The 27785-nt window shown below is 46.4% G+C and overlaps 1 protein-coding gene across 2 annotated transcripts in view; it reads right to left on the reverse strand.

The window, feature by feature from the left end:
- Positions 1-26867, reverse strand: part of Cacna2d3 (calcium voltage-gated channel auxiliary subunit alpha2delta 3) — an 800506-nt gene extending 773639 nt beyond the window's left edge. For both annotated transcript variants that reach the window (XM_076931312.1, XM_076931311.1), the window contains exons 1-2: positions 26688-26867; positions 25936-26017 (exon numbers count right to left, since the gene is read on the reverse strand). In XM_076931312.1, coding sequence (XP_076787427.1) covers positions 25936-26017; positions 26688-26809 — 204 coding nt within the window. In that variant the 5' untranslated portion in view covers positions 26810-26867. The remainder of the gene's footprint in view (positions 1-25935; positions 26018-26687) is intronic.
- Positions 26868-27785: the final 918 nt, after the last annotated feature.

The following is a 27785-nucleotide window of genomic DNA, read 5'->3' on the forward strand; positions in this document are numbered from 1 at the left end:
GGCTGTGACCTCTTCTCTACTAGAGGAAAGTGCTAACAACAGCAGAAGGAAAAAGAAGGGATTTGCTTCCACCCCTCTTTTCTAAGAGCTGCATGGAAAATGCTTGGAGCAGGGGCTCTTCTGAGTTCTTTCCTCTGCTAATTCCAGGCACACTGAACACTGACATGAAGACAATCGGGAGAGCTAATAGAAAATTACCCTCTTCTGAAAACCTGCAATGCAGGCAAGAAAGGGCTACATGTGACCCAGAGCATTGTTGGTGGCCTTGCTTGGAATGTACACTACAGCTCCAGGAGGGGCCGGGGAATCTAGCCCAGCTCTGTTCAGGGCTGTGGTAGAACAAAGCTAAAAGTTCCTCTGTGCTAAACTTATAGCCGTAAATGCATGGCACATACTTCTGACAATAGCTTTATGCCAAGGACAATACCAATCTCCCCATTTTACAGATGGAGACACCAAGGCCATGAAGAGCACAGCCACATGTTCAAGTGCCAAAGCTAGTAGAGTATATACTGGGAACTCTGAGTTGTAACTTCCCCAGCCTTCCCTTTGACATTTATTTTCCATTTTGGGGGGTGGGGGGTGGGGAGAAATACCTTTGAATCAGCTTTCTGGGAAACAGATAGGTTTGGCAGCAAAGGCTAATTAGAAGTCAGGGTCTATAATTAGCATTATTCACTAACGGGAAGTATCCCTCTTCTCGGAACCTACAATGCAGACAAGAAAAGCCTGCATTCATACCCTGAGCTTTGTCAGAGTCATTGCTGGGATGTCCACACCAGCTCCCAAGAGGGGCAGGGCATCCAGGCCGGCTCTGTCCACAGCTGTGGTAGAGCAAACTATGGGTTCCGTATCTGACTCTTGCTGCCACCCTGTGACGAATACTGGCAATGGCAAGCAGGAAAACACTGGGCTTAAAGTACAGGTAGGGACAGGGGGCCCCTGACACTGAGTTTCCACCAATGAATCCCCCAGCTTCTCCTCCTGATTGCCCCTAAGCATGGGCCATTGAGCAAGACCATGTAGTCTGGACATGTTCCTGATCCCCAGAAAAGCACATGCCAGCCACTGAGTATTGATATCAAGGAAAATGAGAGAGTGGCAACAGGACTGAGCTGTCCCAAGGTCCCCAAGGACCACTGACCTCCTTTGCTGAGGCTCTTGGGATTGTATTCCTTCTCCAGGGTGTGCTCCAAGACAGATGCTGTGATGCATAGTTAGAAATCAACAGAGTCCTGAGTGATGCCAGCCCACTGCTGCCAATACCATCCACATGCCTTCTGGTTGGTTCTAAAGGGACTGAGCAGTGTGTTCACCACACCCTCAGCAGAAGTATGTCACAGAGAATGCCTCCTGGCAGGTCCCTACCCCTATATCATTTGGATCTCGTACCATGCTCTTTCCAAGAGTCTAGAGTAGGAGATGTATCTATTTGACTTCATGTTTTTTAGAGCCAGAGGAAAAAGCCTAGTACCCCCAATAACCACCCCATGGTCCTCTCCCTAGGAGAATTAAATAAAAAGCATGTGAGCCCACACTGTAGTGAGTAATTATGGGCTCGGCCAGCCAATGCTGTTGTCATGTGTACCATGTCCCTCGTTTCAGGTTCAAGTTAATTAAGCTCCTTCTAACACTGCCACCTCCTCTCCAGGGCTCACAGTCAAGATGATGGGACTTTGAGCAAGGGGCACAGCCTGAGTTACAGTTGCCCCATCTGTGGGGCAGGCATGCTAGAAGGACAGTTATCCTAGAGGGGTGCACGGTGAGGGTTGGTTGATAGAACCTAAGCTCCAAGCATGGCTCTCCACTCTGAGAGAAAACTCTAGTTTTCTTTCATTTGCATACTTACTGATAGAAACGAGAGTGGGGGAACATATGGCACAGCCCCCCCCCCCCAGGGTGGTCAGAGGAGAGGTTAGGCATCCCCAGTTCTTATAAATCCTCTACAGAGAAACTGGGGCTAAGCCTCCAGGACTTCTCCAAAGGAGCTCCTGCAACCAGACAATGGGATCCTTAATTTCTCTTCAGTAGGAGAAAGGGGAAGTCTCCTTGCCAGACTAAAAACTGCTCCCACTGAATGATTCCCTCCACTAGAAGAGATTTACATGACAGGACGGTAGCATCCCTGGCATGGTCACACTGATCCAGGCCTGGGCATGAGTCATCTCGGAGGAACTAAGAGATCAGACTCCAGAGTGGGCCCTGTTGGGCTTCTGCACACTTGGACACCTGCTCTCCGGGTTCCCTCTGCTTGACCCAGGGTGGAATATGAAAACCATCCAAGTCCTGGGAATGAGCACCCATGCCCTCCATCCAGCTTGCAGGAAGGCAAGGATGCTGGGTATATCCTAAGGTTTCTGAGAGCTGCCTCCATAAAGCAGTGGTCTCCAGATCTTCAGAGACAGTAGGCTTGCAGAGCCTGGAGGCCTTGGTCTCCGTGCACAGCTCACAAAGAGCCCTCCTGTCACCTCCTCATCACGCCAACCTCCTTCAGGGAAGAGAGAGGCAAACAGCATCTCATGTCTTAAAATAAGATGCAGATTCTGTGGAAATCTGATCCAGATACCTGGATGCATGAACAGTGCTGAGGCTTTCGGTGCTCACTTATGAAAGGGACTCCGATTCCTTGTGTTCCTGAGTCAGAACACAGGGGTGGAGATGTGTATTGAAGGCAACACTTTTCCAGCTGCCTTGACCTTCTCAAAGACAGAGGGAGAAGGAAGGGAAGGAAAGGATGAGCAGGCACTTGGTCATAGATACTGCAGTCCTGGCATGTATCTGGGTGGATGGAGGGCTCAGTACTCACCTACAGTTCTCATGGCAGTAGGAAAGGTGGAGGAACCATTCCAGGGAAGCTTAGCATCATCCATCATTTCTGGATGTGCCAGCCTGGGCTCTGCCCCAGGCCTCATTCTCAAGCACTGGAGGCCAAGGTCACCTACAGCTACCAGAGGACAGAAACCGATAAAAAGTAAACCAACAAATTTGTAGTTCAGTAATATTTGGGACAGTGCTGGGTGGGTTTGGATGGCTCTGGCTAAGCAAGAGCAGGTACTAAGACTGCAGGGCTGCAGGCTGTCTAGGAAGAAGACTATCTCATCCCCAACCCAGGATCAAGAAGATGTGTCGACTTTAATAAATAATAATAGAAATTCTAGAAATATAAAATAATAGAGTCTTCTAAAAGTGGGAGTGAGCTAGTGAGAGTAGACCAAGCAGAAGAAAAGCAAGAGTGTCTAACCTCCACCCAGAGGGAGAGCTGAAAATTGTGAACAGTGCTGGGGAAAGAAGTGCTGGAGAATCTTCTATAGCAGGAAGCAGAGGTCTTACCATTGAACAGCTGTCTGTCAGTGCTTGACTGGGCTCACCTCAGACACTCACTCAATGCTGTATCCCGCCCTGGCCTTTAAGGACAGAGAAGGGCAAAGCCAGCTCCTATTTACAGAAGTCTCATTTTGAAGCCCAGAATCTCAAGTCTTGATCCTCCAGGGAAATGGGAACATAGGACACAAAGCCAGGCCCCAATGGATATTCTCAGTGACCCAGCACTGAGAAAGCAGCTGGAGTCACACCACTTCTTTCTTGTAAAGTCCAATGGTATCAAATACTCAGAGGATAGCCCCTTAAAGGAACTGGGCGATCCTTCAGAGCATCCACACCCTCCTGTTTGCAAGTCCTCATCAAGCAGCTTGTAGCTTGACAGCCACTGGGCTCCGAATGTCCAAGTCTAGGTAGTCAGCATTCTTCCCAAAGCTAGCACAACAGCCCCAGACGCTGCACACAGCCCAGGCTCGCATCTGTAAAGATCTGCGTTTACTCTAGAGTCTAGGCATCATGGCGTAATTACCTTATTTTAATTAGCTGTTGTTAATTCCTGTTATTACTGTTACCCTTAATTTATTTGACTGCTAAAATGAGGGCATTGGGGAGCTGAAGGAGACAGCTTGCTCTCCTAGCAAACTATTACATCAGGGTTTATCTTTTTAAAGCCAGTCTTTAAAAAACAGTATAAGCCACTCTAAAGATCTAACTGTAGTCATCTTATAAGCTAGAAATAACAATGAGGAAAGATGCCCTAAGATTGTTTTTCTAAACTCGATTACTTTTTTTAAAAGTCATGAAAACAAATGCAACTTATCTGTAGAATATTTTAAAGTATAATTTGTATGAGTGGCAGTGTTTTAAAATCATTCAAAACCCCGTAGTCCTACCGTCTCAAGGCTGGAATAAACAGTGAAGATTAGATAGCACTTGCCATTACTGAGCCTTTACTGTTCAAGTCTACCCTAAACATGACATATATGACTTCATTTAATCCCAATAACAGTGCCAATGAATAGATTTTATTTTTTTTCTTTCAGAAAAATAAACCACAGCATTTTATATACCTTGATTAAGTTCATACAGCTTGTGAGAAGCCAAGCAATACTTGAGTCCGCATGTGTATGGTTTTTGAACCTTGTTATAAGTGCCATGTTGGCTATCTCCATGTGTAAGGAGGAATGGCTTGGTCACAGAGATGTTATAAAGGCTGTGTGACCATAGATTGGGCATCTTAAATGTTCCCCGGCTCTTGGTGAATGTCTAACAAACAGCAGTATGTTATTGTTAGAAGCATTATCACAGTTACCATCATCGCTGACTTGCATGCTAGGGAACCACAGGGAAGATGAAAACAGTAAGGGGCCTCAGAGAGTTTGGGAGATCAGGGAAGAGCCTAAGCATCGCCAAACAGCTAACTAGATGCCAAGGTCAACTGTGATGATCTGAGTAATGTCCTAAAGGCAAAGGGAATAGGGGGGAGACTGGCAGTGCAGCACAGAGCCCCTAGCAGAGCAGGAACTCAGATCCTGAACTCAGGCATTGGGCTGAGAAGACTGAGAGATCAGAAGGCTGTTACAAGGACCAGAGACCAGGATGGTAGGAAGAAGAGTAGACCAAGGCAAAGAGACTAGGAAAAAGAGAAGTGCAAGAAGGGGCTGAACAAGTGAGTTCCTGGGGCTCAAGTGAATACATGATCCAAGCATGTCCCTGAAGGCAAGGCTAGAACATCGTGGGTAAGAAAGTATCACAGGTGGTGCACGGCCTCCTGGCTGGCATCTCTGCCATGTTACTTCCTACTTTCCTCTTAAGTATCAATGAAATACCAACTTATTAGCAAAGCCTTCTTCAACTCCAGACCAGAGCAGGCCCTCCAGTCACATGCAATTAGCCTTGCTTATGGAAGCAGAGAGGCAACTGCATGCACTAGTCTAATCATCTGAGAAATTCCTGATTCCTGCTCTACATGGTAATGCCCGTGAGGATGATCAAGCTCTGTGGGTAACTGTCCTTAAAAGGCATAATTCCTAAGTCAGAGGAGTAGGTTTAAAAAAAAAAAAAAACACTTCTTGTAGAATGATAAATGAACAAATGAGCCATCAAGGAAAGACTCTTGCCAGGGACCAACCATGGTCCAATGCAACAAAGTCCCCTCTGGAGATGCCCTCCACCTTCTCCCTATAAATGAAATGAAAAAAATGAAGAAAGAATGCGTTATTGATGTATTTTGACATCCTGGACTAAAAGCTGCTACACAAGAAGGAAAGTACTAATAGCCATCATCTCTCAAATTGATACTGCACTGTTAAAGGGCCGGATCCAGGACGTCTATAATGAACAGGATGTGCTTCTCTCCATACCCCAGCCCACCTCTCCTCCTGCAGCCAGCCAAACGGGGTCCGAGAAAGAGGACAGACAGTGCAGTGCCACAAGCAACAACCCACCACAACAAGGATGTGGTGGTCCTACGGGGAGAGCTGAGGCAGTTTAACTCACCATTGCATACAAACACTGGGAAAGGCTTTCTCTTCCCGAGTCCCAAGAAAAAAAAGTCACAGATTGAGCTTTGATAGCTATGAACTGCTTTAGCTTCCTGGAGTCACACTAGCAAGTTAGGAAACTTTTCCCAGAGAAAGAGGGGTTACCAGCATGGCGTTTTAACTAAGGAAAAGAACTGATCAAATTAGTCTCTAAACAGCCATGATGTTTCATTTGATATGACACATCTTCTTTGAGTCTACATGCATGAACACATACATGAATATTAAGCACGGAGACAGACAGACAGACACGGAGAGACAGAGACAAAGAGAGACACAGAGAGAGAGAGATCATCTGTGGAACACACACACAAAAAAACAGAGGACATTTCTCTTAGAGGTTCAACTAATGAACCCCCCAATCACAGTTGAGGACAGGGTAGACCTGATGTAAACCTGTCTTTTCTCTTATGATCTTATTGATCCTGGCCTATAATGTTCAATGTTCATTCATTCTCCAGAAATATTTATATTCAGTGACTGCTATCAAAGTTAAAGTCAATAGAGCAGTAGCCTGTTCAAGCCAAAGACCCTGTTCTGGAGAGCCAGCATCCTCAAGACGATCGCAGGATAAAACCGTGCCACTGACCATGGAGAGTGGGTATATGACTGACTTAAAGAGAGTAAAAGTTGAAATGATGGTTGCCGCTATTTGTTGGATTCCTAAGACTTCCAGACACTGAGCTAAATCGTATCTTCATGATCTAATTTACATTCACAACAACTCAATAAGATAGAGGTCATTTCAAGATGAAGAAAATAGAGAGCTGAGAAACTATGCTAGGCCACAGCCTGCCCACAGGTAGGGCCAGGATTTGAAGCCATTTCTAGCTTCTAACCTCATGAAACTCATTCGTCCATTGTCCCAGGGTTAGTAGAGGGCTCACAGGGACATTGCTTCTGAGATATCCATGTCCCTTCCTCCTGAACCACTCTGAGGACCGCTCTCTTTCCCCACCTCTAGCCTGAGCTGTGAATACAGCACACTTGTTGAATCTAGACTAGACCTTTTTTTTTTTTAATTTTGCAGTTTAAAGCAATTAATGTCATTTAGTCAAGCGTGTTATTAAGTCCACATTCAAGGAAGGATGGTTCAGGAGAAATGAAAATACCAGGTTATATAAATACCAATTTACTCACTGTCTAAAATACCAAAAAACTACATCATATGTCAAACATTTTAGTCCCTTTATTCTTGCCTTTCACATTCAGAGATGACTCCATTCTCATACACAACTCAAAGAATGAGACCACGATACAAAAAATCCTGGGGGAGAATGTTAGCAGAAATGTAGAATTTTTTTTGACTAAAATTGAGTATCGCTTCTGCTTTCCTTCATGCTGAGGCTGTTTTAATCCTCTCTTGGCCATTCAGCTAAGTCCTTCCTGGCGAGTCTGCTGCCAGCCTACAAAGCTGGGTAGAGCCAGCGGCAGCTCCACATTTCCCTGTCCTCCTGCAGATACCAGGTGTGGACAGGGGAGAGGCAAATGATGGTGGTAGAAAGAGGGGTGCTAGGATCACGGGAAATGAAGAAAGGACCCCCTACCTACTGAAGAACAGACTGGGAAACAAACTAAGTCTGGTCTCCTGCCCTCTGGAGCCAAAGCTCTCTGCAGGGATGGATCATCAAGCTCTATCCTGTATAGAGCCAAGGAAAAGGCATCAATTTCAGAACTGGAAACCAGGCACCTGCACTCTCTGACACGGAGGTTTCACTGAGAGACATCATGCCACAATAACCAAAAGGAGGAGAAACTGGTATCTGAGCGACAAGAATTCTCAGGAAGGGGTAGATGACAAGGTTAACTGAAACAAATGTGACCGCAGGAATTGCATTTGCATCTGGGGTGGAGCTGTCCAAGAGACCCTCCTATGCCTAGCTTCAAGATCTTGGCCTGGTTTTCTCACATGCAGCAGGAAGATGGAACACGATTCTGGAGCTCCTCAGAAGGCTTACTGAAAGAATCGTTTCCACACTTAATCACTTGTCAAGAGACCTTGTCCTGGCACCTGAAAAACACAGAGCATAGCTTCTGACTTCAGAAAAACAGCTGGTGCTGAAGATGTGCAAAACAAATAACTTCTCAGTGGGAAGTTATTTGGTAAAAACCCCAATGGCTGATGCACCAAGGAGGCAGCAGCCAGTCCAAGCCAGGTACCACAGCACTGTGTAGAGGATGTAAGACAGCAACGTTATATACGGCAAGACCGCCTACCCAGTCTGTACTCCCCAAAGCCTACTCTTTCAGGCTTCCTCCTGTCTTCTAGTGACTCTTCCCTGTTCTTTCTACTCACACTTATCTCCAAATGCCTCTGACTGGGCCTACCGTACTGCAGAGCCCCATGGTTACACTTGGAGCCCATGAAGGTGACCAACAGTAGCAAGAAATGCAAATGTGAACAAACAGCTCAAAATACAGGTGCTTCTCATGTATGCTGGGATGGCACCCAAGAAACCTGTCATACACAACACTATGGTATGGTGCACCTCCCCCTAGAGTAAGGCCCCTCAGGTATATAAAATTGGTATATAAATCAAACACTCCAGGGGAAAAATCATAACAAAATATTTTTAAACAATTATTTGGTATACATATAATTAAGTAGATGGTAAATTTACCTAAGGTGTACTTGTTTATTTTTAAATTTAAAAAAAAAAATTAAATCTTGGTTGAATAATATCTGATACTGCAGGACACATAGCATCTTGGTCATTTTCCAGAGTCGATTAATCTTTCATTTTATAGTCATGAATACTAAGAACTCCACATCACACAAACACATAGCATAGTCTAAAAGTGAAAAAGGTGTGCTTAGGGTTGTTTTAGAAATTTCTCCCTAATTCTGAACCAAAATGTCATAGGACTATATTTTTTCCTTTTAGGAACTCATCCATAACTCAAACAGCTATTTTAAAAATCAAAGACTCTAACTAAGCACAATACAATTCAAAGAAATAGAAATATTATGTTGATACTTACATACTTGAGAATTATGGTCAGAAAATATTCAAGGTCTTATTTTCCCTAATTAAGCCATTAAGCTTCTGTAAGCATTTGTATATACAGTAAAAATCATGTGCAGTTCATGACATAGGATGATCCCAATCGGAGCCAAAGGTGTTTCACTCAGCATTCATTGGTACTGTGTGGTATGGTGCCCTGTATAGTGCAAAGTGCACATTGTATTAGAAACCAAGGATGAAATGAAGCCACAGACACAGCACAGGAGAGTTCCAGAAACAACTCATAGTTACTTAAGTGTTTGACTTTGAATTTACTTTTGGTCACAAACCTTTTACTGTTAGTAGATTTTCCGAACCCCCACATTCAGTTACACTACCTCATATGAGGTTGCAACCCATGGTTTAAGAAGCTATGCCAGGGCAGGGTGCTATATGCCCTCAAGATCACATGGCTGTTCAAGAACACCCAGAGTGTTATACTGCATATGCCTAGCCCAGGACAAGAAGAGAATTAAAATTTTACTGTGGCTTCTGCTGAATGCATAACACCATCATAAGGTTGAAAAATTATGAGTTAAACCATGGGGTAGGTCAGTGACTGTCTGCAGAGGCATCATCATTCATAAGCCCTGCATTCAAGAATCAGTGTTAGGGCTTACTAGCTTTACCAGTTTGTGTAAGTCACATGAACTTAACCATCAGGATGATAAAATGACTGTTAACATTGTAACTGTATTTACTCATTGTTGTTGTTGCTGTGGTTGTTATTGAACAAAGCACAGCTGTAGTTCCAGAAACAAGCTGAACGAGCCTATTATTTGCAGGTAACACTTAGAGTACCACCTTGTATACATTGAATCACGAAACCAATTTATTGGGCATAACTAACATTTCAAGAGGATCAGAACAGAATAAGGGTAGGATGCTATAACACACCAGAATAGAATCAAGGTGAATAGGATAGGATAGGACAGGACAGGACAGGACAGGACAGGACAGGACATAAAGCATAACACCAGACTGCAATCAGGTGTGTGTGTTGACATCACCTCACCCAGAAGGCTTGGATCAAGAGTTCAGTCTAAGACTATATAGAAAGATCCTATCTCAATGATGATGATGATGATGATGATGATGAGGATGAGGACGAGGACGAGGACGAGGAGGAGGAGGAGGAGGAGAAGGAGGAGGAGGAGGAGGAGGAGGAAGACAAGAAAGAGGAGAAAGAGGAGGAGGACAATGACCACAATGATAGGGGAAACAAGTTTCACCTCTGAAGCTGTGTGAGGAGCACTGTAATGTGTATTACTTATTGTGCACATGGTTTGCTTTAAAAGTTTGGAAGGCACTGCCTTAGGAAAACATGCAGTTTTGTACCCATCAGGACCCTGGGAGAGCAATCCTTGCACAAGGATGCAGAGAGACCTTTTATTGAAAGTAGACAGCACCTTTCCTACTGGTGCTCACCAAACAATTTTCTGTTAAAGGGCTGGAAACCACAGGTCCCTGCAACCTATTTGGGAGAAAGAAATGCCATTGGTGAGAGGTCAACAAATTTCTCTCCATCTCACAAATTGGAGAGTGGCTACTTCAACGGCACTCAGTGATTTCTAAATAAACCACTTCAACAATTGGCCATGCACCTGGTTGCCTTCAGACTTACAAGATGAAATGTCTGGCTTATTTCAAAGTCTACACTTCTGCTGCAGAAGAAGCCTCCATTTGTGCTATCCATTCTGAGGAAGGACAGATCCATGCCAGCTTGGAGTTCCTCCCTGATTCTAGAACAGAGCAGCCTTAGAGAGCCTCTGGCCCAGCACAGACTCCACACAGAGAGATATGTCAGCAAACCAAGGTGCACAGGCCAGAAAGAAAGGTGACGAGTTCTCTTTAGAGGAAGCCAGAAGCCTTCCCAGAATCAAACACACATAGCATTTCTCAAAACATGGTCCAAGGACCACGAAATCCCTGAGATGGTGCTTTGTGCAGATTCCCGGGCTCTAACCATGTTTACTGAATCAGAACCTTTTATTGCCCGTCCTGGAAACAGTGAATTTTAACAGGATCCCCATGTGACATGCTGCATATTAATGCCAGATCCTGCAAGATGGGGCTGAGTAGCCAGACAGAGGGAGCAAGGTCAGCAGTGGGGTGAGTAATGGCACAGTCACAGCCACAGAGATGTGACACGGCCCAATGCATTTGGGGAATGTGAGCAGGACACTGTCACCGAACCATTCAGGGTGAAGACTTGAGAGGTGACCACAGCACAGAGGGATCCTGGCCCCCTATTCTAGGCTCTGCATGTCTCATCAGGTATCCAATGAAAGCTTATTGAAACAGGAAGGACTAAAACATTTCCAGCATCTCACCAAAAGCAAGCTCCTGAATGTGAGCCTCAAAAGAAGGCTATAGATCCACCCAAATCATGGTAGTCTATCTAATCTGGACTTGTATTGAAAGCAAGGAGAAGGTGAAAGCCTTGGGTTTCAGGATGGATTATGAGTGTTGAGTAAACATTTGAAAAGAAAAATGTGCTGTTCCCTCCCACCCTCACCTATGAATGACCTGATGACCTAGTGAGACAAAGCCCTGTGGCTGCTAGAGATTCACTAGAACAGTCTCTCCAGGTGAAATTCCGGCTTAAGTGCAATTTAACTGAGCAGAGGTTGCAAATGTCTCCTTTTGGAAAATGCAGATGAAGTGGGTTTCCAGTGAAGGCCACTAAGGAGCTTGGAAGGTCCCAGCAGGGCCCAGGACTGCCTCTCCATGCCACCCAAGAAGCCTACCCATGAGGCACAGAGTTCTCCCTTCCCTTTGAAGCCTCAGAGCCCTGTTGTCTGGGCAAGGGCTCAGGCTTGCTCAACAGGACCCAGCTTCTGTTTGACCACCCCTAGTTTCCGGTGAAACTCAAGGTCTGACTCTGACTCCTACACATCCATGGCTAGAGGGGATAGCTCCCAACACAGGTCACCACTTCCAAGTCTCCTCACTTCCTTCTCAGTGACCAGACAAGGCTCAGCTGGAAGATAGAAAGTGAACATCTGATACTGGTCATTGCAAGCCCCCATGAGTGCTCTTCGGCAGACAGCTATGGCCTCATGGAGAAGTCCCTTGTCTGAGAGGCACTGCATAGAGACCTCCTCCAAAGCCTCTGCACACAATAGCTGGTTGGATCTGATACTGAAGGAAGTAAAGGCTGGGAAGAAATATCTTTTTGGAAAAAAAAAAAAAAACTGCTTTCTACTGAATCCATATCATCCAATTCCCACACCCCAGAGTGCCTGTCCTCTTTCAGAGAGTGTGATGCATGCAGTCTTTTAGAGGGTCTGCACTTAGTGGGGTTGCTCAAAGGAACTAGAAAAACAGACAACTGAACCTGCAGAATGTACGTGCCAGTAAAAATAGCCCAAAGTAGCACCGGGCTCTTCTTCCCAAGCTTCTCTCCCTGCAGAAAGGCACTAGAACCAGGCCCTGCTGGCTGCATGCTGGCTGGGTGACCTGTACACCCGGCTATGTGCCGTCTGCAGGAGTACAAAGCTGCAGAGATGTACCTCCAGATAGCGCATAACATGTAACTCAGAAACCTAGCTTCACATGTGTAAACAAACATATAATACAGAGATTAAAGGGAACCCCTCCCTAAGAAGTCCAGGTCATGCTCTGCACACAAGTTGAAGCTGGAGAGGCCTGGGGGTGGGGGAACAGGTGAAGTTTGCTGCCCTGTGAAGGTGAAGGGGAAAGAAATTAAAATTCACATTTTTCCCTAATGTCACTGGGAATGTGGCATGCGGGCACTTTATGGAATTAGCTGCAGCAGCTTCCTAATTGCCTTTGCCGAGTCGCCTCCCCCAGGTTGATGGTGGCGGCTGCTGCGGGCCCATCAGTCTCGCTTGGTGCTCCTCGTGCACCCGCCCGGCACTGCGGTGCTTCTGCCGCAGCTGCCAGGTCCCGCGCTGCAGAGGCAGTAGGACCCCTTAGCCGAGCTGCATGCTTCCTTACTGCAGCAAGGGTACTGATACAGAAGGGCAGAGATGCCCCCCAGAGGCAAGGAGGGGGTCATCTGACTGAGGCAAGTGGAGACAGTGCCTCTGCTGTCTAGCCATCCAGTGCCTGCTGGCAGTCAGAGGGTTATGGGTGAAGGACCTGCCCACAGTGCTTCAGAGCTACATATTCTCCCCCAGATCAGCCCCCCAGATTTTGCGGCATCCAATAGCCTAACACTGAAGCTCAGACACTGGGTGCTGAACAGTAAATGGGGAAAGAGGCAAAAGCCCTTCATCCTCCACCAGTGCCCAGCATCATTCCATGCATCACTAGCTTGCAAGGACAAGAAAGGCTGGGCAGACTATTCCTTCCTTTGTTTATCTGAACACTGATGCATGCCACGAGAAATATGCTGAGTCCCGTTCCAAAGGCAGTTCTATACCAGGTGCCAAAAGAGAACCTTCTCCAGGTCAGAGAGAGCAAGCCTGTCCTAGGGAATCAAACTCCTACTCACTGTTCCCCACCTATCAAGACTCAGGAGATAAGGGGGCCTCTGAATATCACATATCCCCAGACCTGCCGGGGGCGGGGGTGGGGGGGGGGGAAATGGAAGAATTTGTCAGACATTCCACACAAAATAAAACTGACCCTGGGGTCCAAAGGGCCATGGCCTTCAATATGGCTAACAATTGTTCAGAAAGAAGAGGAGGGAGAAGAAGATGAGGAGGAGGAAGAGGAGGAGGAGGAGGAAGAGGAGGAGGAGGAAGAAGAAGAGGAAGAGGAGGAGGAAGAAGAGGAAGAGGAGGAGGAAGAAGAGGAAGAGGAGGAGGAAGAAGAAGAGGAAGAGGAGGAGGAGGAAGAATCTTCACTGAGAGTAAAAGAAAAACAAACAAATGAACAACAAAAAACAAAAACAGATATGAACACAGGAAACATCCAGGAAGGAGGAATAAATAATGGGGCCATAATGTTAGTAACCCATTAACCAAGGAACAAAAATTGACTAGACACTTCGCAGGTACCTGGCTCTGTGTGACCTCTACTGTGTGACTTTGTACTTAAGCCTATCATGATCTCATTGTAGAAATGGAACCCATGTCATCAATGAAAGAGAAAGAGGGGTCAAGCCAGGTCTCAAAGCCAGATCTGTCTGGTCCCAGGGCCTCAGAGTCCAATGTGGCTAAATACACTACCATCCAACACCACTATGAATACACAAGGGAAGAGTTTACCAAATTCTATCAAATTCTCAGATGGGGTTGGGGTGGAGGTGGGGTGGGGGTGGTTGACCCTTAGAAGAACATAGAAGACATAGGATAAGGAAGAGCTTCAGAAAGGTAGAGCTCTGAGCACCTTTCTCCTCTTCTCTTCCAGGCTCCTTTAAATTCCCTGTTATAACAACTGAATAACAAGACTTCTAAGAAAGGAGAGTGAGCGCAGCTGGGAAGAAGCCGCAATCTTTATAAGTCAAGTGTATACCAAGACCAAGCAAGGGACCAATGGCTGGCCCTAGAAAATGCCTCAAAGCCTCCCTCTGACCCCACCCCATTCTATAAGCAAGGCCCAAAGCCTAGCCATTGAGCAGAGCTGTTGAACACAGCTACATTTTTTATCTCCGTGCGTCTTTAACAGAGATGGTATTAGACTTCAAGGATAATTGTGTTTAAATAGATAAGACGCACGGCACAAACTACAAATAAGCTGCCAACCTCATCGTTGGCGCTGCCTCCTAAGAATCCCTGGAGGAGTTCAACGGCACGCAGCTTGGTGGCCATCTGCAAACAATGCCCCCAAAGCCTCATCATCCACTGGCCTCTCGGCAGCCAGAGCTTGGTGTGTGGAAGCTCTGCCTCAGGAATAGTAATACTGATGGGAACAGCATTACAATGCTCCACTATTTGTGAACGCTTCCTCGGAAATCCTTACTTCTAAGCATCCTGCATGCATCTTACTTAGTAGACTTCTGGTTCTACCTTAGAATCGAAGGACCTCTAAGTCTATTTGCTAACAGTGAGGTTCAGCACCTGACTTGCGAAGACTTCACTGACAGTACCATGTAGACCCCAGCCTGAATGGCTGGCTCAGACTCTCAGCTCCACACAGATGTCTATTCCCAGGACCAACTCCTTCTGTTAAAAGCAGATTTTTAAGTCAATCCCCTGATTTATTTCTAAGTCTCTCTATATTTCCTATCTGTCTTAAGGTATTAATTTTCAGAAACATTAAAAAAAATGCAAAGCTTGCTTTTCAAGTAGAAAATCCAGCCACGGATCCGTAGTTCTGGAACTCCTGCGCTGGGTAATACTTATTCTCAGTCGTTTCCCAGAGATAAGTGAGCTGTGACGAGTCTGTAGAGAGAGCTACATCTTCTTTCAGAGTGACCAGCACTCTTGACATGCTGTAATGCTTAAGCCTAGGAACAAAACTGGAGTGGGGGGTGGGGCTAATTAGTTACCAAAATTCCTTTAGAAAAAGAAAACAGCAAGTGACTGTCAAATGCACCTACATACAACCCTAAAGTTCTGAATTTATTGCCTTTTAATGGTTGGGTTGGGCTATTCTGTCTGAATTAGTGTATGAATTCCGTGTAAAGCCAAAGGACAAGTGTCCCCACTGGGACAAACCAGGCCAAAGCTAAGAAAGAATATTTAAACTTCAGCATCATTGCTGTCCCAGAAGCCAAATGAGTGGCACTTACTTCTGGGGAAGCCAAAAGTGTACATCCATTGAGCTGCCTGCAAATGGCTCATCCGTACTGTTCCCATTGACAGTCCACTAATAATGAGAAACCCATGGTAGGTGGAGTGCAGAGCCGGTGCTAGGACTCACAGCTGAAAGCTACCTACATCCAATAGATTTACTACCTCCCGCATCTCTTGTTCTTTAGATGTTTTTCGACCTCTGCTCCAACAAAATATACTGGGAAAGTCACTGTAGATGGTGCAGGCACAAGGAGCAAAACACTTGCCCTACATATGCAATGTGTGCCTTGTTTAGAGACCAGCCAGACAATGTCACAAAGAGAACAAACTGTAACTCCACTACTCCCTGCTTTTACCATGCAAGGAACAAGAGTGGGGGAGTTTGGGCAAGAAAACAAAAATATCACTTCCCAAGAATGTATACTAATTGTGTCTCTTGGCCACCAGGCCTCTGTCCATTAAGGTGTATGACATATGTTGCCTAGATGTAACCACTACGGGGTCAACGGGACAATAATCTCAAGCCTATCTCTTGCTCTTCACTAATAACAAAACAGGACATGAACATGATAGAGTAGACAAAAATATAAAGCTTTCTTAGGCCATTTATTGATCTTCACACCTGCTAAGGGTCACACAATCGCATCATCCTCAGTGCCTGATGTCACAGACTCTTGCATTCCATGTGCTACTTTGTAAATGGGGAAGGGGTTAGTATGAGCACATGCGTGTGAGTGCCCAAGGTGGCAAGAAAGCAGGCATTAGATCCCCTAGAGCTGGAGCAGCTAACACTAGTGCTGGGAATTGAACTGCAGCCCTCTGCAAGCATGCTTAGCTGCTGAGCCATACCATCCACCCCTATGTGTGCTGCTTTATGATACATGAATCAAGACCTAAGCTGAGCAGATCAGCGACTACATGGCACAGATCACCCATAAAACAAGTATAAAAGCAAACAGACAAAAAAACCTCCTCAGTTGTCCCTAGCTCACCATGTTAGAAATCTAGAACCAGATATAGATGTCTGGTCCCCTCCTGAGAGCTGGAAACTAGGAGCTGTCGGAAAATTAAGAGGTAGCCCAGTGTGGTGGCATACCCATAATTCCAGCACTCCAGATGCTGAGGACAGAGACACTCCAGGCCAGCCTGGGCTCTTGTGAGACCATGTCTCAAAAAATCATAAGCTATTTTGAAAAGGAAGAGTGGGAAGGGACAGAAGGAAAGGTGGTGACAGGCGAGGAAAAATGAGACAGAAATTCAAAGCTATGCTAAGAGCATGGGTGGGTTCAGCTTTGGATCTAGATTTAAAGGTTCCATAAGCCACTTATTCCCTTCATTTCCTTTGAAAACAGGAGCCTGAAGTCTTAGGAAAATAAGTCACACACACTGAACAAACTTAGAGAGATGAATGGCTGGTCTGGGGTTTCAGTGAAAACAGAAAGGGAAAATGGCCCCTGGGTTTTGAAGAAGAGTCTGGTCTTCATGTCATGGCTGCTCTTTCTCCTAGACTAAGATGGTGCTAGAACAACCTAGATGCATGCTGCCCCACCAACCACCATCTCGGAAGTCAGCTCTGTCACTGTCCCTTAGCATCAGCTTACATCTGGTGTGGCACAAATGTACACTGCAAGGTAAGGTGGCCTGACCTCATCATGGCGCCCAGCCACCAATAAAATTGCCAGGAGAGCAGTTTTAACAACCCTGCTGAAGACTGAGGATCTGAGGGAGTGTGAACGCCGCAAGCATCATCATTCCAGTCCACCGGCTCTACCTGTCCTCTGAGACCCCACAGATTTGACTCCGGCTATGGTCAGGTGGAATGGGCAATATAGGCAGAGGTAATGATGCAAGGAGAGGCCGAGACCTGGGGGTCAAAATACCCTGTCCCCCAGCTGTTTCATCTCCTGAAACCTCAGGCCCCACCTGTGAGGCAGGTAATGCAGGTCACCTCTATGTCGAAGGATCCAAATGGGCATCAGAGAAGTGCTCGACTCACACCAAACACTCAAAGAAAACAAAAGAGCCCATTCTTTTCCTCTCCAACCCCAGTGGACATATTCTTGGATACCTGAGCTGATTGTGACCTTGGCGGATTTCGGGAAGTCCAGGGGCCAGTCAGACTCAATTCTGTGACAGTCACGAAAACAAATGGCACTTGAGCACTTTCAGCCAATTTCCCAAATTGACCCAAATGAAGGAGATTTTCTTTCATCACTGACTTCTACCACTGCTTACGATAACTTTGTGCATAAGCAGGTACTCCGTTACCATAGGAAGCCCCGCCCCCGAGACTTCAAGGCACTGGTAACCAGGGAGAGGTGGCAAGTTGTGCTCACTCAACCTCTTTTAGGACACAGAGCAGGACTGCAGATGCTCAAGGCCAAAACAGAACAGCAGGGCTGCCAAGCAAGCTCTGGAGAGGACAGAGACAGCAGGAAGAGCCAAGGAACACCAGGTGCCCTTGCTTCCTGCGGGGGTAACAGATGGCTATCCCCACACACTGTTTCACCTCTCTACACCCCTCCCCACCTCATGTTGGTCTCCAACACCCTTCTCCAAGAAGTCGCTGGGAAAATTCTGATCTTTCCAAAGGCCAGCAGGAAATAATGTCCTAGCAGGAAGTATCCTGCTGTTGCCCATGGGCATGTTGTCTAAGGGGACACTAGAGTTAAGAGGTGTCCACATCTGTGGCTGTGGCACACATATTGTAGCAAGGTAAATGGCTGCATGCATTGGGTCTTCCTATGACTTATGAATCTCTCATTCTCGCTCTTTCACTCTCTCTCTTTCTCACTCGATCTCTCACTCTCTTGCTTTCTTGTTCTCTCTGGAGCAGAAGCAGCTATTTCTTCAGCTTGACCCACCCACTGCCCAGGAAGCAAGGCAGACCATAGCTGATAGGCTCCAGTGGACACCTTCTCCTGTCTAGGAAGAAGGGAGCTAGAGCATATATATATATGAATGATATATATATCATTAATCCAGACTGTACTGTAGTAGCTACACCCCTCTAGCCTATGGTACTGGTTCCTTGTCAACTACCAGGTGATTGCCTTCCTCCAAGATCCTCAATCACCAACCCATGCACCTATTCACTCCTGAATCCACAGGTGTTTAGGGATCCAGACCCCAGAGTGCTCGGTGAAGATGACCTGAAGAGCTTTGTTTGCATGATACAACTCATAATGCCCACCAAAAGTCATTGCCAGGAGCTTCTGATGTGTCAGGCGCTGTGCTAAGCACTTTGCATCTTTTATTCCATGGACCATATTGACCTCCTTTTCAATGTAAAGGCACCAGTTCTGCAAATGTTATACCACAAGGTGACCCAGATAGGAAATAGAGATAAGGGCTGCAAATCTACGTTCTTATGACTCCAAGACTGTCCTCTTAGCCATTATCCTGGTTTTAATGATTTCTGAAGTAATTTCCAGATGTTATCTCATTTCATCTCCTAAGCACTTGGTGCTAGCGAAATCCAGGTATTTGGTAACTTTCTTTCCCAAAGAGCAACTTGGGTTTCCAAAAGATCACATAAAGTATGTGGCCAGATGTGCAGACTCCAAAAGCCTAGCTCAGCTTGTTGGAGAGGCTGCTTAACTTTTACAAGCCTCAGCTAGTGATCTGTGAAATGGGCTGAACAGTAACCCCTGACCTATTTATTAGTTTAGTGAGAGATCAGTTGTTGATGTTTTTGAGATAGGACACTGACTGGCCTCAAACCCACAATCCCCTTGCCTCTGCCTCCCCAGTGCTGGGATTACAGGTTTGTGCTACAGTGTCCCACTTGTTGGAAGAATTTAATGGAATGACCCTGAAGTGATTATCACAGGACCTGAGACAAAGAGACTGCAGAGCTAATGCGCCCTGCTTCTACTATTAGATTAAGTGACTTGCCCAGGGCTCCTCGGGAAATGACAGAGAAGATAAGCTGACAAAACTCCTAGGCCAGTGACCTTTCTTTTAAGAGCACATCTGTAAGGGATGCATATCTCTGCAAATGCTCCAAGCTCATCAATGGAACAAGGATGGGCAAAGGAAATCTCATAACAAATGAGACCAAGGGTGAGATGCCTGGGAGGAAAACCAGCAAGCAGAGATGAAGGCATCTTGTCCCACAGAAGGCTTAGCCAGGGACCAGTAGAGCCCAGACTTTGTTTAGCACTTTAACACTCTGCTTTCTGCATTTTGTGACCAACCAAAACATACAGCTATCCCTGATTTTAGTGGTTGCTCACATTCCAGCTACACACACTATCCTATATACTAGCCAAATCTATGCCTGATGAACTGCAGTCACTTGGTTCTATGCCAGCATCCTGGTTTGCTCTGCTTGGTGAGCCTCTCTAGCAACCAAAGATGAGGTCCTCTCCACTGGCCAGCAGCATCAGGCCCACTCTAGAGGAGTATCGTCCACCGTGTCAGCAGAGATGTAGACACAGGCACAAACTCAGTAGCTATGGTGGTAATGACAGGTGCAATCCGATATACTGACTGGCAGTTGCTCCTCCCCCTAAAATGCATAACCAGTGGTCTGTGGTATGAACTCACAGCATTTATGGCTTTGCTCAGCTTGCTAGTCTGGATTATTTACCCTCATAACAACTCTTTTAACCTCAAGAGGGTTAATCATCATCCAGTAACAGGTGTCAAGATGAATGCCCTGAAGTATGCAAAGGGAAAGTCACGGCCAACCATTCCTTGTTGAGAGAGAATATTTTTCTTTCCAATACATCCTTGAAACACAGGATTTGGCCTCTGAGTTGTTAGCTTTCATAATCCTGATCTGCAGTAAGTGAGAAGCTATCTAACAGCTGTATTTATTACAACTCACAGAACAGAATGCAATGCCACGTTTAAATGACCCGACAAGTACTTCACAGGTGTTGCTCAAAGAAAACACAAACTTGTCATGTTTTAGAAACACTATATTTTTTGAAGTGTATTTGTATGATAATTTCCTGCTGGTTTGGCATGCAGACCATCACACAACACACCAGCTACACAGGTGACTCCAAACACAGGCCACTGTTTTGCAAAGGGTACAGTGAGTCTACTTCAGACAGTATGCTGATGGCTATACACACAGAGAAGCCTGAGGAACATAGCTGCTCTCCTTCCTCACCAGGCCTGTCTCCTTTCCTTGAAAGAAAAGGTACATTCTGTTTAATGGACTGAGGAGAACAGAAGGGTCATGGGGTCGTCAGAGCCAGGTTTCGGGAATCTCTCTCTGTAGATGGTACATAGGCCATTAACTCTTCATGTGAAAATGGCATTAAAAGAAAGTGAAGCCTCATATGCTAATTCATAGACTGACACTTTACCACTTTACAGCATCTATTTATTTTCTCCCAGGGTCTCAGACACAACAAAACCCCTAAGTCAAACTATAGCATCTCAAGCAACTTACATCCACTAACATTCTATGCTTCAAGGACCCTGGAAGTCTCCACACCAGGGCCATTTTTTTCAGGTGCTGCTGTTCTAGGAAGAGGGGGATCCTGACAGACCTTGTGTGTGTGGATAAAGAAAAGGCCCATTTGTTGGCTCCAATGATGGCAAATCTGGATTAATGACAACCCTGAGACAAAGGATCCTGCTCACATGACATGTGCACCCCGCTTAGCAAGCTCAGCACACTTAGTCATTTATTGGCTGCCTTACGTGGGAGCACCATGTACCAGTGGAGATCAATCAAAACCAGAATCTGAAGTCCCAAATTTGCACTCCCATGGATATGTGCTACAAACCGAAGGGATGAAATCAGAGTAAAGGCGGTAAGTAAGCAGGAATGGTGGCTTCTTACGTTCTCGTGGATCCTACCACACATTGATAATCGTCATCAAAAACTGAAAACACTAATTGTGCTTGCCCATGCCTGAGAGGGTTCATAATTGGTAGATGATTTGATATTCATGTGTCTGCGCAATCACAAACTGGTAGTATAATAACCACAGCCATTTATTAATTAATACTAGAAAGAGATCACCCTATTAGCGGCTCAAAACTCACAACTGCAATGGAAACCTGAAGTTTGCCTCCAACAAGAATTTCATTCATATTTCCAGCCCCTTGGTTTTAATAAGCATATGCAAATCTGTGAGTAGCACAGGCTGCAGCAGTTCCTAGTAAAAGAAAGAAAGAAATCAGGGTATCTCCGACAGAGGAAAAATCTTAGGAAAGGGGGCAGAAAAAAAGAAAACAATAAACCAAAGGTATGTTCAAGAAGCTATCAAGGGACCATGTGGACATTAAGAGTTCAGACACCTATCACACGTGCATCCTGGTGACAAGACTAATGAGACCAGTAATTAACCAGAAAGATTAGAACTGTCACTTCAGACATGTCAAGACTTTAAAAGATAATATAAAAGAAGAAAGTCTACTTATCTGAAGTGATGTTATGTATGTACCACGGCACCACAGGCTAAATGTGTATCCTTGGGGACAGCAGGTAATTGCCTTTATTCTAAAAGAGAAGAGCCTCCTCCGTGATCTGTGGGGCTGTGCTTGCTTAGGACAGCACAGCACGGACCACCACCACCACCCCTACCATTTACAATTCACAAATGTTCTTTGTTAATTATTTAAAAGTCCATTGATTTCTACATTGATGAAAAGTCATAATTGTAAAAATGGCTAAAGGGATCGGCCTTTTACTTTGCTGACTCTGTCCTGTGGAGAGAGACATCAAGTTTATGTATTAAAGCCATCTCAATAAATAGTTGATAGCACAAAAGCCTGCTTGCACATTGCAAGAATAAAATAGCCTGGTGAGTGCTGCAGGAGGTGTCCAAGGTAGCTGTGGACTCTTTGTTGATGTTAATGGCAGAAGCACATATTACCTGTGCTTACCATCTCAATTCTGGAAAAACGTCACTAGAACTCAATATTCCCAGGGACATTCATCCCCGGGATGCAGGTCTAAACAGAATGAAAAACTCAGCTTCCGAGGAAATCCCCCTGAGGAGGAGGGGATAAAAATCCTGTCGGGTTTAATGACTTTTATTGCAAATGTTAAAGGTGTGGTGTCTTTGTGTTTAACAGCCAAGTCCTCAGACCCATTAGAACACCTCTCAGTGAATCCCAGAATAGAGAGGTGACCAAACTACTCCTCCCTCCTGGAAAGAACCCAGACAAAGCACATTCTTTGGGGAAAATGAAGCAAGATTGGGCAGCTGAAAACTGGCATGAATATGTCAAATAGGAAGTTAATTAAAAGCTGAAGAGAATGGGAAGCCCTGCAGTATCTGCCAATGAAGGAGGCAGCTGACAGGCACACAGGGGCACACCGGCACTTGACTTCAGAGGGCCTCTAACAACCCCCAAACTGCTCAGGATTCACTCCCACATTCCATTCTACAGCCTATACAGCCTAGACACACAGCTATAAAAAACTACCTGGCTCCCTGTGCTTTATAAAATCCAGAATGCCTGCTGCAAATGAAATGAATAGATTGCTATTCCCATGTTCAACTAAGGCAAAACGAAGAAACTAAGAAAGCAAGCCTGCATAGAAGACCTATATTACTATAGAATCCTAAACCACGACAGGAAGAACCGTGACACCAAACAGGACTAGCTGAGGACACTGATCCTATAGGGTGGTGAACCACACTGTTACCTATGAGTGTTTACTTTGGAGTCACTGCAAGTCACATTACCTAACAAAGCAAGTTGCCAAAATGGCAGATCTCCCAGTCTCCAAACACCTCAAAGTAGATGGCCAGTTCTTATTTCATTTATATTCACAATAATTACTTTAGAAAGTTTAGGCCCTAGATCAAAAAAGAAAAGAAGAGAAAGAAAGAAAGAAAGAAAGAAAGAAAGAAAGAAAGAAAGAAAGAAAGAAAGAAAACATTCTAAAAACATTCTAAAAACAAACATGCTACTTTGATTCATAATATGAAGTCCCAGTTAGAAAACTACATAAATACATTAAATTATATCATAGCACACGGTATATTTTTTCTTAACTGAGAATCAAATGTAAGTGCCCGCACCTTACAAATGAAATTACAGTCTATTATGCAACCCAGTATTGTCACCTGTGAATTCCCTTGACACAGTGTTAATGCATTTTCCAATTGAATTTTTTAACTCATTTTCAAAGCACCTCCATTGTTAAGATACAGGGACCTGATGTGCGCTGTTTTGATCTAAGGAAATAAATTCTAATGCAAGTGGCTGGAAACTTGAAAATAAGCAGGAGGGTGACGGGTGACGGTACCCTTGCTTTCCCAAGTGCTGCTCCATCTCCAAGGCTCAGAGCATCTCCAGTCTCTTCTCATTACTGCTGAACTCTCTGAACCAATGTCTCTTCGCCATTTTAAAGAATGGAGTCACATTTGGGAGATCAGTATGGCTCAAGGGTTTCTTAAAAGTGCCTCCTAAATCATCTTATCTACCCTTCTGGTCACTCATGAGAGTATCTGCCAAGCAACCCAAAGCCGTGGGTATTTCACAACCTCTTGTGAAAGGTGATGAACCCCAGTACTAGAGCGGATACCCACCCTGGACCCTAATTGAAAGCACCAATTCACCTTCCCCTCGAATTAGTTACAAAACGCCAGACAGCAGCAAGGAAGGGCAACAAAGCATTAAACAGCTGGAAATAATTACACAATTGTCAAGCTGCAAACTCAACAAGGGCAGAGCAAGGCTGGTGAATTCAGTATCAGGAACTATGCCGACGAGAAGTATCTTAGCCATTGCCAATTTGCTATTATACAATAACTAATAATAGGGCTGATGGAATTTGTACAGCATGCGTGTGTGCACAAACTTCCAAGAGAAGACAAATATAGTTCATGTGCTCCCCAAAAATGTGAGCTAGAAGCTATCTAAGTACAACCAAGTCCGAAAGGACGGAGGGGTGGGGGGGGGGGAGGAGCGTTCTTTTGGAACTGTTACAACTACAACATGCAGATGAGAAATATTTCTTTAAAGTTATACAATGTGCTCACACTCAGAGCGCCTCAGAATTCAAAGCATAGGCAAAATACACAGGCTGTGTCACAGTCCGGAGCTTGTCACATAAAACATCTGACAAGCAGGCAAACAGCCAGAGTACAGGCAGGGCTGGACCAAATTAAAAGAATACCAGAGAGAAAGGCCATTCTTATAAAAACATGGAGGGTAGCAGGTATGCAAATAGCTGTGTTCCATTAAGGCAGGTCAATGAATCAAGTTTTATCAACTGACTAAATTTCAGAGAACTTCTTCCCAATCTAAAGGTGACCAATCTTCCCTATAGCTTCAAGGATTCGGTGCCTGGCATTTTTTTTTTCCAGCATACCTTGCCATCCTATTATTGGATGATGTTTTATTATAATATTTGAATTTTGTGTGGCAAACAGTTTCATATAATGCCCTGAAATGCTACTCTCTGAAATGGAATGCCATAAATAAAATATGGACGTGGTTACCAGGCAGCATGCGAAACACATATGGTACATTGGCCCAAAAAGCACATTTTAAAATGCTTAAAAGTTAACTTAACAATTTAAGCTTTTTATACCCATTCTTGGAGAATTGTCCCCTGAAGGCCAATCTTATTTTCTATTGTCAGGAGAATATCTGGATTAATTTGGTTCGTTTACTAACTTGACATTCTTTTCACTTGCTCTGATCTCCACCCACACTCACCCACCCGCAGGCTCATTCTTTATCTTAAAGGGGAGAAAGGGGGCCATATATCTCAAGATGTAATTTTAAGCATGATGATGCCTATTTGAATTAAAATTGATGCAGCTCCTGATAACAGCCTAATAATCAATTCTCCATTCTCATTACTTTACAGAAATATATGGACGCCAACCAATTTCTTAAGTTTGTGGACCACTCTCCTAGCTTATTACCCGGCAGTGCAGCTGAGTGGAAAGATAACCACATCCATTGGCCTTATCTGTAATGATGTAATGCACCCCAGCCCTGGGTCTAGATGATTGGGGAATAATGGGATTGTACAACTGCAGGGATGACAAACAATGCTGCTGGTATCTCGCCAATACACTGAACCCTATGACTCCCGTGCACGGTGGAACAGACGCTGCCGATTCTGATTCTGCCCCTTGGAAGAAGTTAGCATCTTTTGGCCAGGGAAGCATCTGCTCTCGCACTGAGACAGCAATACCGACAACTGCGAGAAGAGCCTTGCAAACACACTGTTTCCAAGCCCCAGCCAGGACAGTGAGAGTGAGTATCCTGCTTTTCTTTGTGTTTGGAATCAAGTGTCATCTAAAAATAACCGGTTGGTAGGGAGAAGTCACTGCACAGTACAATGCCAAGAACCGGGAGATCAGAGACTACTCTGATAACTGATGCAGCTCTGGGCTCACGTTTGTTTGGAAAAACTAAATCTGCCTCCATTTTCTGTGCTAGAAAAATCATCGCTGTCTGTCACCACAGAAACCTTACCTTTTGCAGAAGCTGGGAACCCGAGTACTTGGCAGCAATGGATTTTATCTCCCCACCAAAAGCGGAGGCCCACAGCTTCACTCTATGGGGAAAAAAGCAGAGGGAAGAAATGTAATACCAGTGTCACCGTCACACACGCGCACACACCGGGCTATGGCTGAAAGAGCAGGACGATAAAACATTAAAGGAAAAAGGAAAGAAAGATAGAAAAAGCTCTCTCTTACAAACTACCAGCACCAAGGTGCGGAGCGCAGCGCAGGACGGGGTCGTGGGTCACCGGAGTTCAGAAGGTATAAAGTGTCCCCGGCTCTCTAAGAAGACCATGGGCTTTCATAGAAACAATTGCCTGGTTACTTAAACATCTAAAATGAGCATCACCTGGCAAATACTACTCTGAAGAAATCCACCCATCCCCCCGCTTCTCGGAAAAGTAGGATGGCAAGATAGCAGAAAAGGGGATCATTAAACAGTCCGTGGAAGTTGCAGTTGGTAAACAGGCTCTAAACTTGGCGCTGTCACTTGAGGTGAAGCTCTCCAGGTCTTACTCCCTAGCCCCAGGATAAGGGCTTGAAGGTCCCACCCTGGTCTCCCGCTGCTGGGTACTGATGCTGAGAGGCAGGTGCAAGAGGCGAGGCCCGCACCCGCCGCGGGTCCTGCCCAGCCGCACCTGCAGGCTCCCAAACTTGGGAGCCCCGGGTCTCTTCTCGGGCGCTAGCGGCCCCTCCCCGGGAGTCCCAGCACCAGGCACTTACACGGAAAGCGGGATCTGCTGCTCGGAGCGCACCACGTCCCCCAGCGCGGCATAGAGAAGAGCGGTGGCTAGGAGCGCCGAGGCCCCCCGGGACGCGCAGCACAGCGAGCCCGGCTCAGCCATCCTGGCGGCGGCAGCGGCGGCGGCGGCGGCGACTGGAGCGGCCGCGGAGAGCTGCGCCGGGCGGGCGGTGGGCGAGCGCGCTGGGCTGCCTGCTCCGCCGCGCGCCGCCCCTCCTGCTTCTCGCGCGCCGGGCTCACTTGGGGAGCAGGGGAAAAAAAAGGAGCGGGGTGGGGGGGAGGGGAGGGCGGAGAGGAGGCGGGAGGGAGCACTGGGGAGGAGGCAGGCGCGGGAGGAGGGAGCGAGACGCGCCTCTTGCCGCGGCAGCTGCCCGGCCCCGCCTCGGCGGCCCCGGGGAGTCCGGCGAGCCGCGGCGGGAGGGCGGGAGGCGCCTCGCGGGCGGAGACTCGCAAACTCCAGTGTCCTTGGCCGCCACGGCTCACGCCTCGCCCGGCCCGGCCCACTGCGGCCGCTGAGTTCTTTACAACTCCGCAGTCCGCCGCCACGGGCGCGTCTCTCCGGTGGCCCCGGGCGGTCCCCAGGCCCTGGCGACCGGAGCGGAGTGGGGGTGGGGGGGTCTCGGGATCGAGGCGGAGGGCTCCCCCGATACTCCTCACTTTACCAGTGGTTGATCTGGTCAGGGAGCCCAGGGGACTGGACAGGGACGTTGGGGTGGGGGGCTGCGGAGCTTAGAGGTGGCGCGACCCCCTCCCTATTCCCCTCCCGGTTCCTTGGGAAGAGGCAGAAGTCTGGAAGAGGCTAGCGAGCGTCAGCGGCGACATTGGACCCGCTCGTATAGCGGCGGAGCGGGCTGGGGATGGGACTAGGGGGTCGGGGTCTAGGGAGTGCACCGCGGCGTGGCCGCCCATCGCTGCTCCTCGGCCGCGGCTACTGGTGGAAAGCGCGGAGGGTGGCGCTGCAATCGCGGCACCGGCACCGGGCGACCGCACAGCCACCGCTGACGCTCGGGACCATGGGCCAGGGTGCTTTTGAGCCTACTGAAGCTCGGGGTCCGCACTGCTACGGTGCACCCAGGGGC

The sequence above is a fragment of the Arvicanthis niloticus genome, chromosome 3 (genome assembly GCF_011762505.2).
Source record: "Arvicanthis niloticus isolate mArvNil1 chromosome 3, mArvNil1.pat.X, whole genome shotgun sequence".
Lineage (NCBI taxonomy): Eukaryota > Metazoa > Chordata > Mammalia > Rodentia > Muridae > Arvicanthis > Arvicanthis niloticus.